The sequence below is a fragment of the Scyliorhinus torazame genome, chromosome 4 (genome assembly GCF_047496885.1).
Source record: "Scyliorhinus torazame isolate Kashiwa2021f chromosome 4, sScyTor2.1, whole genome shotgun sequence".
NCBI classification, from domain to species: Eukaryota; Metazoa; Chordata; class Chondrichthyes; order Carcharhiniformes; family Scyliorhinidae; genus Scyliorhinus; species Scyliorhinus torazame.
In genome coordinates, this window is record NC_092710.1 from 289,845,256 (window position 1) to 289,863,891 (window position 18,636).

The window sequence follows — 18,636 nt, forward strand, 5'->3', positions numbered from 1 at the left end:
GCACCTGTGGATCTACAATGTACATCCACAAGAGAGGGTGAGAGGACATGTGGAGAAAGGGATAAAATGATCACCGTTAATGTTTTAAAAATCCATTATTTTTGCAGTCCTCTGTTAATGAGCTAGGTTTACTCCATGTATCAATGCTGCAATGAAATGACAGCACCGTTAAAAAATAATTCTTAGTAGTATGGAAAATAATTTCAAAAAAGCAGAAATTGCAAATTGCTTTTATTTTTCAAGGTAGTGAAATCTTGATACATTAATTCAGCATACGAAGGTGTGAACCTGAATTATTAGTGACCAATGTCTTCTCCAATTAGGATTTGAGGTAAAAATTACTTAGTTTAACAGTCAAATGCAATTGGAATACACTGAAATGATGGTAAAATATCGGCTCTCTGAACTGACTTTAAAATGACATCATATTTTGCAGCTTATTTTGTGGTACATCAATTAGAGACCAAGGTAAGAAAAATAATTCATAAACCTATGCTCTATTTCTTTACATTACTTACACTTTAAAAAAAATTCAAAATCAGCATTCGTATAACTTAATTCTACTGGGTCACAACATATTATTTACCAAATGCATCCAATGCATTAGATAAAATCTCAAGCTTCTCTCCCTCCTACCACCTGGTGAAATTGCACATTACCGGGAAAAATAGTAGGAGCTTTCAAAAACTGAAGATGTGTCACATTGGGCTTTTAAAAATCTACAGCAAACAACAGACAGAATACGCGAATTTCCAAGATTAGATCACAGCAATACAAACTTATGTTTACTGTGTCCCTGATTTTTTTTATGTTTGTGAATGCTATATGTAGTCAAGCACATGGAAACAGATATATCATGATCTAGTTGGATGGACCATTCTGGAAAGTTACAAATGAACTGCCAACAGTTATGTAAGGCTATCATTTATATCTGAAAAACCTCATAGCATTATCCATTTCATTCAGTTTGCTCCAAGGAGTGAAAATAATTGTTAACATTCTAACTCAAGTATCTGCAGAGGTGAGTGACTGGTGATCAAAAGGAAAAGGAAATGGCAGAGTTGTGCTGAATGCGAAGTAAACCCCCACACTACATGAAATGTTTCTATGCCTGCCAGAATTTAGAGGAATCATAATATTTAAATGAACAATCACTGCAGTCATTTATTTGAAAACACTTCTATTTATGCATTTAAGACCAGTACCATTAGCTTATGCCTCTGCAAGTGAAAAACGTCCAATAATGCAAAATAATCTGAATGATGAACAATTATAACAATATTCCGTGTGAATTAAAAAACATACCAACACAAAATGGACCTCACTATGACAATATCTATTTATGGAAGTAAATAGCCACTGCAATCTGAGTCTCCTTTATTTCTCAAAATATGTTGCACATAGCTGCTACATGTTAATTACTTTTATTTAACATCTCTTATTTTGTAGGAACATTTACTCTACAAAGGTTTGAAAATACCCTTCAATCCCAAATGGTCTTTCCAAAGAACATTCTACTTTATGATAGTCCCATTCTTAAATGTTTAGTATGATTTCTAAATGTTTACATATTTGAAACTACTCAATACCAATTCTGTGTGCAGATAACAAAGTCTGTTTCAATTGACCCATTCAAGATGCAATGTTTCTGCAATGAAAGCATACATATCAGTGACCTCTTGAATTACTTTAGCAGTTGGTTTTCCTGCGCCATGCCCAGCCTTGGTATCAACATAGATAAACAATGGATTAATCTGAGTTGGGCTCTGGCCAACAACATGCTGCAGAGTAGCTATGAATTTCATAGAGTGGAGAGGAACTACGCGATCATCATGGTCTGCTGTCATCAACAACATTGCAGGATACTGAATGCCAACAGCTGGCAGTTTAATATTATGAAGTGGAGAGTATCTAAAAAGAGAGATGAAAATGTAGCTGTCAATACTTATGCATATCAGATATTCAAGACCAAGATATTGCGTATGAAATGGAACATTTCACAAATCCCCAAAATTAGTCAAGTTTAGAATTCAGGTTTACAATTAGGTTGAGATACCCAATTTAAACAGCAGTCAATAATTTAGAATTTAAGATCCTGTGACTGAAAAGGTAACTGCTGAGAAAATTCAATCATAAAATTCACTCTCTGTTAATTATTCATTAAACTGGTTGCAACTTAAGATCATGACGTCAATGGCACATGTCTAACAATGTCAATGATACACCTATAAAAGTAATCCCTACCTCACAAATTGAAAATAATCCTCAATTATTTTATGAATAAATAAAAATTGTCATATATAATGTATTTACACTTTCATGAATAAATTATATCAGATCTATTTCTGGACAGAAAAACTTATTCCATCCCATTCTTGATGTATGGAATCTACAACTCAAATTTTGTGGGAGTTTAATATGTTTTAAAGTCCCACATATCTCTTGTTGGAATTCGCCAGGCCCCAACCAAAGAATGCGTTGGGTGCCTCTTTGGAGTTCCCAACTTGTTGCTTTCATTCAAATGATGCCTGACACTAAATTTGGCTTGGACCTCAAACGAGCAGTCTAATACACAAGCAATTGCTCAGTAACCTCCCACTTGTTTGAAGTAAAATTTCTTCCCTCTTGTGCATTCATTTATCATTTTGATTCAGTTATGGAAAATAATTAAATTCAACAGATTAACATGTAGTTTGAGATGTAGAAGTCTGATACAATCCCAAGGGCATGAAGCTCCTGGGATAAATTCCAGGGAAGGGGAAGCTCAGTTAACAAGAGGCGAATTTCACGAAAGTCCTGGATTTGACCTAGCATCATGAAGCAGACTGTTCACTGCTGACACTGAAAAATTGTCTTGGGGATGAAATATTACAAGATGCTGTATCTTGATTTCTGCTTACAGCAAAAATGTAGTATTTTATTCATAAATATTTTTATTCTCCTTTTTCACATTTTCGTCATATTTACAACAACAAATAATTATAATAACAAATACAATGGCAATCCCCTAGCCAGTAATCCCCTCACCCACCCACCCCCCAACATTTTTAATACAGAACACCAATGAAAAAGAATTATCATTAATTTATACATTACAACCCCTAATGTTCGATGTCATCCAATTTGTAAAAATGCATGATGAACAAGGTCCATGAGTTGTAGAACCCTTCCATCCTCCCTCTCAACTCGAACTTTACTTTCTCAAGTGTTAGGAACTCCAGCAGGTTCCCCCCGCCATGCCGAGGCGCAGGACAGAGAAGCCGACCTCCAACCCAGCAGAATCCACCTTCGGGCAATCTGCCTCCGCACCCACTTCCAATCCCGGCTGACCCGACACCCTGAATATGGTTTCCAGGGGACCTGATTAGAGTCTCACATGCACCACCCTTGAGATTACCCTAAAGACCTCCCTCCAATTTTGGGCCGGCAAAAACATATGAATGTGATTTGCGCACCCCTCCCCCCAACAGCGTTCACAAACATCCTCCACCCTGTAGTATTGTTTTATTAACCTAAATTAAGTTTTGTTTATTTCAATGTATGTTTGTTCTTCAAATCAGTTTTGATACACAGTTTACGATGCGTCTCTTCATTCTTAGAGATACATGTGCTTTCGATATGCCTAAAATGATTGTAAATAATTGTTTCCCTCCTACTTTCTCACAATTTGTATGGAACATTTCTCAGCTCATAACTATAAAAAAAAACCACGATAAAGCCATGAAGATCTTTCAATAGGCAATTTTTCAACTGAAAGAAACTGATCTTGTTCACACTGAAGGTTCACACATCTACATTTGTGGCAAAAGATGCTGGTTAATGATCAGTAACTGGGAATTTGCCTTATTCTCTCTTTCCAAAGTCAGGGTACAAGATCAACAGCCTCTCCGGCTATGGATTGGACTTGCAAAATTTCTGGTCTACATGGATGGCTCAGTCGACAACTTGATGAGTCATAAGAACATCTTTCAGAACATTTCTATATACAACTTACTTGATTAAGTATTCAAACTGCTCCTTGCTGTCTGAACAGCCAAAGTCAGTGGTCCACGCATGTCCAATGGTAAACTTGTGGAACTTGAGCATGTCCATGACTCCAACCTGCACTACAGCACAGCCAAAGAGGTCAGGTCGCTGGTTCACACAAGCCGCTATTAAAAGATTGAGATTGAGAAACACAAGAATAGTTAAATTAAATTTACGGAGTCAGACTAGAGATAATGAATTAATCTACAGCTTTTATTCGCTTTTTTTGCCCATCTCTAGTCACCCAGATTTGACAGCAGCCTTTTTTGCAATTACAACCCAGCCAGGGCCATTAGTTTGGTAACTGATGGGGCCTTCCCAACACTGCCTACATGCATGAACAAATTTAAAAGAGTGATAACAGAATCCCTGAGGCAATCAATGAAAGGATACAGCCAAAAAGCATCATTATGGTAATTTACTGGAGATAAGACAAAACCCTCTTTTTTTAAAAATATAAATTTAGAGTACCCAATTATTTTTTCCAATTAAGGGACAATTTAGTGTGGCCAATCCACCTACCCTGCACATCTTTGGGTTGTGGGGGTGAAACCCACGCAGACACGGGGAGAATGTGCAAACTCCACACGGTCAGTGACCCAGGACCGGGCTTCAAACCCAGGTCCTCAGCGCCGTAGGCAGCAATGCTAACCACTGTAGAACATAGAAAATACAGCACAGAACAGGCCCTTCGGCCCACGATGTTGTGCCGAACCTTTGACCTAGATTAATCATAGATTATCATTGAATTTACAGTGCAGAAGGAGGCCATTTGGCCCCGAGTCTGCACCGGCTCTTGGAAAGAGCACCCTACCCAAACTCAACACCTCCACCCAACACCGAGGGCAATTTTGGACACTGAGGGCAATTTATCATGGCCAATCCACCTACCCTGCACATCTTTGGACTGTGGGAGAAAACCGGAGCACCCGGAGGAAACCCACGCAGACACGGGGAGGACGTGCAGATTCCGCACAGACAGTGACCCAAGCCGGAATCGAACCTGGGACCCTGGAGCTGTGAAGCAATTGTGCTATCCACAATGCTACCGTGCTGCCCTTAAGAACAAACAAATCTACACTATATCATTTTACCGTAATCCATGTACCTATCCAATAGCTGCTTGAAGGTCCCTAATGTTTCCGACTCAACTACTTCCACAGGCAGGCGGTGGCACACAGCACTGTGCCACCGTGCTGCCCACGACAAAATCCTTTTGACGTGCAAGTAGTTTTGAATGTTGCTTCCATAAGCAACAGGATCTGAAGTCAATCATCGAACTAACAATACTTTGTATGTCTAAAACTCTATTTGTAAAACAAAACATGTATTTTATATTCTGTGGCATGATAGAGCTGCTTTTGCACACAAATATACACTAGTATTAAATAGGCTCCTAACTAGGCTCCTGTTTATTCATTCAGGTAAGGTGTAACATTTTCCATCAACTAATTTTTGTATATTTAGATAAAAGAATCACCAAAAGCACCCTAGCATGAAAAATAACCTTTAATATATTCTAGCAAGCACTGTTAAGTGCTAAAATTAAATTTGCACTTATACTTGCTGTTTTTGCAATGTTGAGTGACACCAGTGAAGAACATACTTAGGGCGGCAAGATGGCAAGCACTCAGAGCTTCAGGGACCCGGGTTTGATTTCAACCTTGGGTGACTGTGTGGAGTTTGCACGTTCTCCCAGTGTCTGCATGGGCTTCCTCCCACAATCCAATATGTGCAGGTTAGGTGGATTGACCTTGCTGAATTGCCCATGTCCAAAGGTTAGATGGGGTTGCAAGGATAGGGCGCCCGTTCGGAGGGTCAGTGCAGACTCGATGGTCCCAATAGCCTCCTTCTGCACTGTAGGGATTCTGTGATTCCATACCATGGCCCAGATCTTCGTCAGCTCTGAAGATGTGTGCATTTATGAAGATTTCTGTGACCCAACCAAAAAATAAAAGGCCTGTAAAACATTGTAGGAGTATTTTTATTGTTTTATCAGCAGCTTAACTACATTTTTAAACGATGGTCATGTGATATAGATGCAGAGCTAAAAAGCTCCCTAAAACATGTGCAACAATGAGCATAAAATATTGTTCTGTTCAACGCATTAGAATGCTAGTTTCAACCACATCGTTAGGAGGCCAGAAGGGAAGTAAAACCTCCATTATTTGGCAGAATGTGACAATTCTTTCTCAGAAAATAAAAATTGCCAGATAATCAAGAGTCCCCAAGCTTTGGTTGTACATTGTAGGTATTATAATAGAAGATAAATAGCGTGCAGATCTTCCTTTGACTTCAAGCTTGACATATAGCAGAGACGTACTCCGTGTTTATGACTTTCATTGCCTCTGGCCTGTGAAGTCTGTTATATAATTAAGAAAAGTAGACAATTTAAATTTGTTTACATGATTTTATAATTTTGCCACTTGATGGCTCTAGGTGGGCACAAACAATATATTCTGAATTAATTTAAAATATTTATTTATTTAATATACATTTATAGTACCCAATTATTTTTTTCCAATTAAGGGGCAATTTAGTGTGACAAATCCACCTACTCTGCACATCTTTGGGTTGTGGGGGTGAGACCCACGCCGACAGGGAGAGAACGTGCAGACTCCACACGGACAGTGACCTGGAGTCGGGATCGAACCTGGGTCCTTGGTGCCGTGAGGCAGCAGTGCGCCACCCAAATACGTCTTCAAGTACAAATTAATCTGAGAAACCATTATGATTAAAGTAAAGGAATAACACTTACTGAAAAAAAACTTGCAGTAAAATTACATATCAGAATTACATGAGGTAAAGGCAAAATCAGAAACTGCTGGAAACATTCAGCAAGTACGGCAGCATCTGTCACGAGACCCCAGTCAATACTTTACGGGGACCACCTTTTCTCAGTACAGAGATAAAGCTGGTTTTCATGTACTGTAAGTGCACATACACATACAGCAGCAGAATTGTATTCAAACACAATCTGCAACCTCATGGCCTGGCATATCCCCCACTCTATCATCAACACCAATTCAGGGGATCAAGCCTGGTTCAATGAAGAGTGCAAGAGAGCATGCCAGGAGCAACATCAAGAATACCGATAAATGAGGTGTCGACCTGGTGAAGCTACAACACAGGACTACTTGTGTGCCAACAGCATAAGCAGCAAGTAATAAACAGAGCTAAACGATTCCACAACAAATGCATCAGATCTGAACTCTGTAGAGTCCTGCCATATACAGCTGTGAATGGTGGTGGGCAATTAAACAACTTACTAGTGAAGGAGGCTCCACAAATGTCCCCATCCTCAATGAAGGAGGAGCCCAGCACATATGTGCAATGGTAAGGCTGAGGCATTCGCAACAATCTTCAGCCAGAAGTGCCGAGTGGATGATCCATCTCGGTCTCCTCTGCAGGTCCCCAGCATCACAGATGTCAGTCTTCAGCCAATACGATTCACTCCATGTGATATCAAGAAACGGCTGAAGGCACTGGATACTGCAAAGGCTATGGGCCCTGACAATATCCCGGTAATAGTACTGAAGACTTGGGCTACAGAACTTGTCGAACCCCTAGCCAAGCTGATCCAGTACAGCTACAACACTGGCATCTGCCCCGCAATGTGGACTGTTGCACAGGTGTGTCCTGTACCCAAGAAACAGACAAATGCAACCCAGCCAATTACTGCCGTATCAGTCTACTCTCCATCAACAGCAAAATGATGGAAGGAGTCAACAACAGTGCTATCAAGCGGCACTTACTCATCATACCCTGCTCACGGATGCTCAGTTTGGGCTCCATCAGGGTCACTCAGCTCCTGTCCTCATTACAACCGTGGTTCAAACATGGACAAAAGAGCTGAATGCCAGAGGTGAGGTGAGAGTGACTGCCCTTGACATCAAGGCAGCATTTGAACGAGTATGGCATCTCGGAGCTCTAGCTAAACTGGAGTCAATGGGAATCAGGGGGAAAACTTTCCGCTGTTTGGAGCCATACCTGGCACAAAGGAAGATGGTTGTGGTGGTCAATTATCTCAACTCCAGGACATCACTGCAGGAGTTCTTCAGGGTAGTGTACTTGTCCCAGCCATCTTCAACTGCTTCATCAATGACCTTCCTTCCAACATAAGGTCAGAAGTGGGGATGTTTGTGGATGACTGCGCTATGTTCAGCACCATTCGTGACTCCTCAGATAATGTCCAAATGCAGCAAGACCTGGACAATATCCAGGCTTGGGCTGACAAGTGACATGTTACATTCGCACCACACACGTGCCAGGCAATGACCATCTCCTACAAGAGAGGATCTAACCAGTACCCCTTGACATTCAATGGCATTACCATCACTGAATCCCCCACATCCTAGGGGGATTACCAGTGATCAGAAACTGAACGCACGGTGGGCGGCACAGTGGTTAGCACAGTTGCTTCTTCACAGCGCCAGGGTCCCAGATTCGATTCCCGGCTTGGGTCACTGCCTGCATGGAGTCTGCATGTACTCCCCGTGTCTGCGTGGGTTTTCTCCGTGTGCTCTGGTTTCCTCCCACAGTTCAGAGATGTGCAGGTTAGGTGGATTGGCCATGCTAAATTGCACTTAGTGTCCAAAAAGCTTAGGTGGGATTACTGGGTTACAGGGATAGGGTGGAGGTGTGGGCTTAGGTAGGGTGCTCTTTCCAAGGGCTGGTGCAGACTTGATGGGCTGAATGGTCTCCTTCTGCACTGTAAATTCTATGATTCTATTTTATGAACTGGACTAGCCACATTAATACAGTGGATACCAGGGCAGGTCAAAGACTAGGAATCGTAGCGTGAGTAACTCACCTCCTGACCCCCTCCCCCCAAAGCTTGGCCACCATCTACAAGGCACAAGTCAGGAATGTAATGTAATGGAATTCTCTCCACTCACCTGGATGAGTGCAGCTCCAATAACACTCAAGAAGCTCAACACCATCCAGCACAAAGCAGCTCGTTTGATTTCTCCCCCTTCCACAAATATTCAAACCCTCTACCACCAACGAACAGTGGCAGCCACGTGTATCATCTACAAGGTGCACTGCAGTGTCTCACCAAGGTTCCTTAGACAACACCTTCCAAACCCATGACCACTAGCATCTGGAAGGACAAGAGCAGCAGGTATCTGGGAATCCCACTATCTGGAGGTTCCCCTCCAAGTCACTCACCATCCTGACTTGGAAATATATCGCTGCTCCTTCTTTGTCGCTGGGACAACATCCTGGAACTCCCTCCCAAACAGCACAGTGGGTGTACCTACACCTCAGGGACTGCAGCGGTTCAAGAAGACAACTCACCCCCACCTTCTGAAGTGCAGATAGGGATGGGCAATACATGCTGGCCTAACCAGCGATGCCCATATCCTGTAAATATATCAAAAAAACCATCAACATACCCACTAACAGACCACCATTCGAGCCTCCATTAATGGTCAGTTTTTTTGTAGTAGTGTAGCCCTTTTTGATGAGAACTTCAGCAGCACATTGAAAGTCATCAAAACAATTCTGCTTGTTTTCCAGCATACCTCCTGCAAACAAGGCACAAATATATTTTAGTTGAGATTCTATAATCAATTTCAGATTCAGTTTTCAATGGTCCAGCTAATAATATTAGTGATATATTAATGAATAACCCAAGTGTACCCAAATCCTGCTACCATACTGCCATATTGACAATAGTTTCAACATGTGTATATAATATTTAGTGTACTTGGTATTTTTAGAAGACTGATATGTATTATATTAGAACTATCATTGCTAAAATGACAAATGAACCTTCATTTTGGTGGCAGTATGTCTGCATGCACTGGCTGGTGAAAGGGCAGAAGTGAATAAATTAATCACACCTGTGGGTTAATCCCCCTAGGATTGTGGTTTGGACCGCCAAATAACTCATTTATATAGTGTCTCTAATAGACACTTCATCGGATCATTAAAAAGCAAAATTAGACACCGAGCCACATAGGCAATGTAAGGCACATGGTCAAACATTTGGTCAAAGAGACAGATTTAAAGAAAAGTCTTAAAGGAAGTCAGCAGTCTAGGTATTTTCCATCAGATTGTGCCTCCCCACCTCCTGCAGATTTCCTGTAGAAGATTAAAATGGTCAACACTGCTTTAAATAAATCAGAATGAAAGCGAAGAATAATTAATCTGTCACAGCTTCAAATGCTATAGAGGTTACTCTAGTGAAGGGGCGGCACGGTGGCATAGTGGCTAGCACTGCTGCCTACAGCGCTGAGGCCCCGGGTTTGATCCCGGCCCCGGGTCACTGTCCGTGTGGAGTTTGCACATTCTCCCCGTGTCTGCGTGGGTTTCACCCCCATTACCCAGGTTAGGTGGATTGGTCACACTAAATTGCCCCTTAATTAGAAAAAATAATTGGGTTCTATAAATTTATAAAACAAAGAAAAAGTTACTCTAGTGAAACCACTTAAAAACTCAGTCCAGCTATGAAAAGGAACATTACTTTTTACAACAGAATTTATTATTTCCTTCAATAGGCCAGTGACATTCTTGGATAGCACTATGGTTGTACAGCTGCAAGATTTATGTTATCGTCTGTGCCATTAAATTCTACATTAGCACGGATATTAGGAAGTGGTCCTAAGCTGTTGGTTATTGTTGAGGGTTGGCAGATTTTGAAACTAGGGTTGCCTCAAATTACACACCAAACTTAAGAGGCACTGACCCCAAATAAATATAATTATGACGTATAAACTGAAAAATGCTGCAACCTTTGAGACCTGAAGGTGATCACAACTACAAGGAATGCCCTTTTCCAATGACAACTGGAGGGAAAAAAGGACTACCCTGGGGATGCTAGCTCCATATTGAGAACTATATGCAGGACAAAGAAAAATCAGTGCAAGTACCAGAAAACCGAAATAAAAATTGCAATTTCTAATGTGCAGGAATACATGGACAAGCACTAGGTCACAATGGTCGTTCGGAGAGCTGGTGCAGATTGAGCCAAATGGCCTCCTTCTATGTCATAACAATTTTGTGATTGTGTGAAATAAAAATGCAACAAATGCCTCCAAAACGTAACATCCTCTTTTCAAACATTGAAATTTGTATTTTGCAGCATCTTCTGCTTTGTAATTTAAATTAGTCACTGCACGAACATCATATCAGTAATACTAAACTCATATCAAAAGGATTATATTCTTCTGTTTTTCTTCTCCGCCCTAAAAAACAGGATCAATTTTGTAGAGTGTAGAAGTTTCTTTTATGGTGCAATACTAAGGCATAAAGGCTAGGAAGATCCAGGTTTGATCAATGGTGTGTACTCAGTAAGCTATCGGGATACAGATAGGAATTAAGGCTAATCGCAGAGCCTAATTATAAAAGAGGAAACAAAAGTCGGACAAGGAACCCTTAGTCAATACCCAGTGATTAAGTTAAAAATACAGCAAGGAGTAGTTCTCACTCAACTGTGATGCCGTAGTTATATAGCTACAGTTCTACATCTAAAATACCTTTATGAACCAAATAAATCTCAACCTACAATGATTAATTCACCTTGTCCCATTTCCGTGGTCTTTCCCCATGCCCTTTAAAAAATTTCTTGTGTCTACAAACCCATTGATCTTTTAAAAAGTATTGTGGATTGTACTTCCATCACTTTCATGTTTCAATGACCTTCCGCATAAGAAAACATTCTCCAAACCACTCCGTTCGTTGTTTTAGTGGGTTATCTTTAATTTCAATGTTCTAATTATCAACTCACCAATCACAAGAAATATTTATTCCCATTTACCTCATCAAAACAAGTCAACATTTTGAGAAACTCTCATCATGGAACCCCTACAGTGCAGAATGAGGCCATTCGGCCCAACAAGTCTGCACCGACCCTGCGAAAGAGCGACCTTTAAGGCTTATCTGGATAGACACATGAATAAACGGGGTATTGAAGGATACAGGCGGTACGTCTAGATAGGACACGTGATCGGCGCAGGCTTGGAGGGCCGAAGGGCCAGTTCCTGTGCTGAATTGTTCTTTGTACCTAGGCCCAAGCTGCCACCTCGTAATACAACCTAACCTTTTGGACACTAATGGACAATTTATCATGCACAAAGGCCTTGCTCTCTTGTTTACGCTAGCGATCAAACCCCTGGCGATAGCTCTGCGGGATGCGAAAAGCTGGAAGGGCATCCAGAGAGGAGATAGAGAGCACAGAGTTTCACTCTATGCAGATGACCTGCTCCTCTATGTCTCAAACCCACAGCAGGAATTGAAAACAATACTGCAGATCCTGAAGGAGTTTGGAACCTTTTTGGGCTACAAACTTAACCTGGGCAAAAGTGAGGCATTCCCAGTGAACCCAAATGGGGATGGGGCAGAGCTGTAGGGGCTCCCATTTAAAACGGCCCAGAAGAGATTCCGTTGCCTGGGGATCCAGATAGCCAGAGACTGGACACAAATCCACAAGTGGAACCTGACCAGCGTGGCGGTGGAAGTAAAAAAAGGACTACAAAGGTGGGGCTCACTCCCACTCTCCCTGGCGGGGGAGAGTGCAGACGATCAAGATGAGCGTACTGCCGAGGTTCCTCTTCCTGTTTAGATCCATACCGATCTTCATCCCCAAGGCGTTCTTCCAAAATGTAGACAGTCTAATCATGCCGTTTGTGTGCGTGGGGTGAGGGGGTAAGAATCCGAGAACTCCCAAACCAACACTGCAAAGAAGGAAAATCAAAAGGGGCTTGGCTTTAACAAACCTACAATACTATCACTGGGCAGCAACGGCAGAAAGGGTGAGGGGATGCGTACACGATCCCAGCACAGAGTGGATACAGATAGAGGAGGCCTCCTGTAAAGGAACGACCCTCCAGGCCCTGGCTACAGCAGCACTCCCATCCCCCTCAACAAGATACACAACGAGCCCAGTGGTAGCGGCCACGCTGAGAACAAAGAACAGGAACAGGCCCTTTGGCCCTCTAAGCCTGCGCCGACCATGCTGCCCCTCTAAACTAAAATGTTCTACACTTCCGGTGTCCGTATCCCTCTATTCCTATCCTATTCATGTATTTGTCAAGATGCCCCTTAAACGTCACTATCACCCCTGCTTCCACCACCTCCTCTGGTAGCGAGGTTCAGGCACCCACTACCCTCTGTGTAAAAAGACTTGCCTCGTACATCTCCTCTAAACCTTGTCCCTCGCACCTTAAACCTATGCCCCCTAGTAATTGACCCCTCCACACTGGGAAAAAGTCTCTGACTATCCACTCTGTCTATACCCCTCATAATTTTGTAGACCTCTATCAGGTCACCCCTCAACCTCCTTCGTTCCAGTGAGAACAAACCAAGTTTATTCAACCTCTCCTCATAGCTAATGCCCTCCATACCAGGCAACATCCTGGTAAATCTCTTCTGCACCCTCTCTAAAGCCTCCATATCCTCTGGTAGTGTGGCAACCAGAATTGAACACCATACTCCAAGTGTGGCCGAACTAGGGTTCTATACATACATGACTTGCCAATTTTTATACTCCATGCCCCGGCCAATGAAGGCAAGCATGCCGTATGCCTTCTTGACTACCTTCTCCACCCGTGTTGCCCCTTTCAGTGACCTGTGGACCTGTATACCAGGATCTCTCTGACTGTCAATACTCTTGAGGGTTCTACCATTCACTGTATATTCCCTACCTGTATTAGACCTTCCAAAATGCATTACCTCACATTTGTCCGGATTAAACTACATCTGCCATCTCCCCGCCGTAGTCTCCAAACAATCTAAATCCTGCTGCATCCTCTGACAGTCCCCATCGCTAGCCGCAATTCTACCAACCTTTGTGTCGTTATAGGACCAGTTACCTTTTCCTCCAAATCATTTATATGTACTATGAACAGCAAACTTCCCAGCATTGATCCCTGCGGAACACCACTAGTCATAGCCCTCCAATCAGAAAAGTACCCTTCCATTGCTACTCTTTGTCTTCTATGACCTAGCCAGTTCTGTATCCATCTTGCCAGCTCACCTCTGATCAGGCTAACTAAAATGGCCCCCACAGCCATGCTGGATACCACCTTCAAAAGATGGAAGTGGGACGGGGGCACACTGACGGTTGGGGACGGGCGCAGACTGGCGACACTAGACGAACTGACAAGGAAGTGGAAACTAGCAAAAGGGCAGGAAATGAGACACCTCCAAATAAAACATTTCCTCCGCAAAGAGACAGTTGGGTACCCCGGGACCCCATAAACTACACTACTAGAGGACTTGATAGGTACAGGCAGCAAGGAGCGGGGGGGTTATGTGGGAAAATATACGGACAGTTGCTGGACAGAGCTCGACCACCACTGGACGAGACCAGGCAAAAATGGGAAGACGAAGTGGGGACAGAGGTAGGGTGGGGACTCTGGAGCGAAGTCACCGAGCAGGGCTAACTCCACCTCCTCCTGCGCAAGGCTCAGCCTAATGCAGCTCAAAGTGTTGCACAGAGCTCACCTGACCAGAACCCAAAATGAGCAGGTTCTTCCCGGAGGTGGAGGATAAATGTGAACGGTGCCAGAGGTGCCCGGCCAACCACACCCACGTGTTCTGGACTTGTCCCAAACTTGCTGGGTCCATGACAGCCTTCTCCGAGGCAATGTCCAAGGTTGTAGGGGTGAGCGTGAAGCCATGCTCAATAGTGGCAATCTTCGGGGTATCAGCGCAACCAGAACTACACATGGGGAAGGAGGCTATCGCCCTTGCTTTCACTTCCCTAACCGCACACCGGAGAAGCCTGCTCGGCAGGTGATCAGCAGCAGCACCCAATGCTGCAGACTGGCTTGCTGACCTCTTGAAATTTCTGCACCTGGAGGAGATTAAGTATGTCATCCCAGGGTCCGAAGGAAGTGGAGAAACCACAAAAAGGAGAAGAGAAGAGGAGGGGGTAACACCCCGCCCCCCCGCTCCTCCAGAAAATAAAAGCAAAGCACAGTTGAAGCCAGCGGGGATGGTGGGGCAGAGGGAGTATGCAAGGGAGGGGGGTCAGAGGGAGGGACCATAGACCGACCCAGAGGGCAGCAAAATGTATAAAGGACTAATTAAAAAGAAAGACAAAATAAAGCTTTCTGTACAATAAAGTAAATTAACGCTGTTAAGAAAAATGTGATGTACATATAAAATAGTTTATGAATATGAGAAATGCCAATAAAAAGATTTAAAAAAAAAAAAGATTTATCGTGCCCAATCCACCTAACCTGCACATCTCTGGACTGTGGGAAGAAACCAGAGCATCCGGAGAAAACCCATGCAGACATGGAGAGAACATGCAAACTACAGTCACCCAAGGCTGGAATTGAACCTGGGTCCCTGCTAACCACTGTGCTGCCCCAAGGAGATTAAATGCAGAATGACTGTCTATTATTCATTTTTCAATGTACTAATCAGAAATGCATAGATCCACATCTGGATTCAGAGTTAGCCAAGCGTGGCAGGTAGCTAGTGCATATTTGAATTTGGATTTGTCACGTGTACTGAGTTCAGTGAAAAGCATTGTTCTGTGTACGGTCCAGACAGATCATTCCATACATCGGACATACGATAAATACATAAACACAGGCAACGGGTGAAGCATACGGAGTATAGTGTTACTCAGTAGAAAGGATGTGTGGAGAGATCAGTTCAATCCATAACAGGGCGATTCAGGAGTCTGGTAGCCGGAGGGAAGAAGCAGCTTTTGAATGTTGGTGCTGTTCTCAGATTTTTGTATCTCCTGCCCGATGACAGAGGTTGGTAGGGAGAATGGGCTAATGCATATGAAAAAATACCGTTCCACCTGGAATTCCATTTTATACATTGGTCACTCTGTAGGGAATCTCCTGTTATTGGTTCTACATTTACTGATTACCAGTTTCAACCTATATCCCCATGTCATGTCATACTATCGCAAATAAGCTTAAAGTAATATTTTAAATTAACTCATATACTTCTGTAAAATCACATCTCATAATACACGGTGGCTTAGTGGTGAGCATTGCTCCCTCACAACACCAAGGAGCTAGGTTCAATCCGCCTAGGTGGGGTTACGTGGATGGGGTAGGGGAGTAGGCCTGGGTAGGGTGCTCTTTCAGAAGGTCGGTGTAGACTCAATGGTCTGACTGACCTCCTTCTGCACTGTAGGGATTCTATGATAACATTCCTTTCTATGCTCACAAGTATGAGTTTCTGTAGGCCTTCCTCATGCTAACAATCATTCAACATCGGAATAGCTCAGCGACTAAAACTGGACAAAGTATTCAAGGTGTGGTTTAACCAGAGCTTTGAAGAATTTAGACATGACTTTCTCTGTCATATTCCACTGTTTTCATTATGTAGTTCAACATTCTATTGGCTTTGTTGATTGCGACTTTTACATTGGTTAGACATGTTAAGCTTGGGAGTCTATTACCACAGATAGGTCTCTTTTAGCTTCAATTTGTGCAACTTAACTATTATTCCTGATGCATATCTATTTTTACATTTCTATGTACTTCTACTATGAACTTGCCTATATATAAATGCAAGTTTTCTTTTCTCTTTCATTCAATACCTTTAATCTCCTTTTGTTGCTCTCCAATATACATCATTTCATGTTTCCCTGCATTAAATCTTATCCAATAATTATTTATAACCTGTCCATGATCTGCTAAACTCACTCTTCACAATAACCATCACCCCAACTTTAAAATCTGACACAGAACAATTATAATCTGACTCAGCTACTGAAGGAAAATCCTTGGAACTTTACGGAAACTCGCTGCCTTTGTCTGCGTCCCCCCCACCCGCCCCCGCCATATCTTGCATCATTAAATGAAAAATTCTTGATATCCATCCTAAAAGCAGACTTCTCTAGTTTAAACCTGTATGCCTTTGTCTTACTCTTACAGTTTAATTTGCTGAAATCCATGTAATCTGCACTACTGTTATCTACACACCTGGTCACAAGCTCAAAAAACTCAATCAGATTTATTAGGCATGTCCTCCCTGTGACAAAGCCATGCTGGCTATTCCTCATCAAACCTTGCCTCTCCAAGTGGAGATAGATTGTCTCATTCAGAATTTTCTCCAACAGTTTCCCAAACACTGACATAAAGTAACAGAGTTTTACCGCACAGAAAAAGGCTCTTTGGCACATTGTGTCTGTGCCGGCCATCAAGTGGGTCCCGAAGGTTGGCCAGTTGGCAAGAGTGGGTCCCAGGAAATGCTTTTGAAAAACACTGGTATATCGGACGAGTCCAAGTCAGTTATATACATATATTGAGAAAAGTAATTTGCACAATTATGATCCCCAACTGAGGGTTATCACTGTTTACCACTTTCCAGTCTTACAAACATCACTCCATTTCTTTGCTCTTTAACCAAAATAATGCAGTTGTTCGAAAAGCTGATTGTAACAGCTGAAATGTTTTGGGAGACAATGATTTATCACCTTTCAGTCTCTATTTCTTTAGCACTTACATGTAAAAGACATCTTGTCTACTGTAAATTTGTTTAAAACTTTATTTAGCGTGCAATATCAATAAAATGAATCCAAGTATTACAACTTCAACTCGTGTCACATAATAAAATTCAAACTACACTTCATCTTAATGAGGCATAAAACCCTACAATGAAATGTTTCATGTCCAGTTATGCTTAACTGAAAAATATGTTAACAGTAAACATACGTCTTTGTAAGATTTAAAAAGAATTATGCCCTACTTTTAATTTGACATATGTTATCATTCCAGTAATCAAAACACGCAATACTTGAGGAAAAGCTTTTCCCACCCAGAAGGGGGTGGGTATTTGGAATTCGCTGCCTGAAAGGCTGGTGGATGCAGAGATCCTCATAACATTTAAGAAGTATTTAGATATGTATTTGTGATGCCAAGGCATACACGGCTATGGCTAAGTGCTGAAAAATGGATTAGAATACTTAGGTAGTTGCTTTTGACTGGCGCAGACGCAATGGGCCGAACGGCCTTTTCTGTGCTGTACATCTCTCACTCGGGTTGCTTACTCAAAGATATCTGGCCCTCAGTTCCCTGCTTTAATTAATATTTTGCTCATTTACATTATTTTGTTAGAGCAGTGTTTAATTAAGGGACAATGCAGAGTAGCAGTAATTACCATATTACTTTGTCAGCAGTAACCTGGCAGTAAATGTACATCAACATTACTGCACTACAGGATAATCCAGCATTGTATCTTCACACAGTATCATGTTTATGTACCCAAACTAACAGTACAGATTATTCATCCAAATTGCGGAGAAGAACTGTATCAAACTGATACAGTTAGCACCTCTACACCCAGCACAAAGTGAAGCTACCGACGCTATATCAGGCCCATCACCATTTACTTGCACATCCATAATATGATCTTACTTAATGATCTGTTGAGCTGCTTGCAGAAAAATACTTTTCACTGTAACTTGATACACGTGACAATAAACAAATCCAATCCAAATCCATAATATCGTCCATCTCCAACTCTACCGCAACCCATTTGCTGCTGAAATCTGTTATTAGGGACTTTTTACCTCCAATTGTTCCAATGTTTCCAAAGCCAACCTTCCATCTTCCACCCTCAATAAACGTTACTCAAAATGCTGCTGCCATATTTCACCAATCACATCAGTCCTTGCTGATCTAC

General features: G+C 42.2%; 1 protein-coding gene across 3 annotated transcripts in view; it reads right to left on the reverse strand.

Annotated features, from left to right (window-relative positions):
• Window positions 1-214: 214 nt before the first annotated feature.
• Window positions 215-18,636, reverse strand: part of LOC140410990 (prolyl endopeptidase-like) — a 219,069-nt gene continuing 200,647 nt past the window's right edge. For 2 of the 3 annotated variants that reach the window (XM_072499879.1, XM_072499880.1), the window contains 3 exons: window positions 9,426-9,557; window positions 3,995-4,151; window positions 215-1,911 (listed from right to left, as the gene is read on the reverse strand). In XM_072499879.1, the coding sequence (XP_072355980.1) occupies window positions 1,620-1,911; window positions 3,995-4,151; window positions 9,426-9,557 (581 nt within the window). In that variant the 3' untranslated portion in view covers window positions 215-1,619. Of the gene's footprint in view, window positions 1,912-3,994; window positions 4,152-5,750; window positions 5,960-9,425; window positions 9,558-18,636 lie in introns of those variants that run through there. The other variant, XM_072499881.1, reaches the window with a different exon arrangement.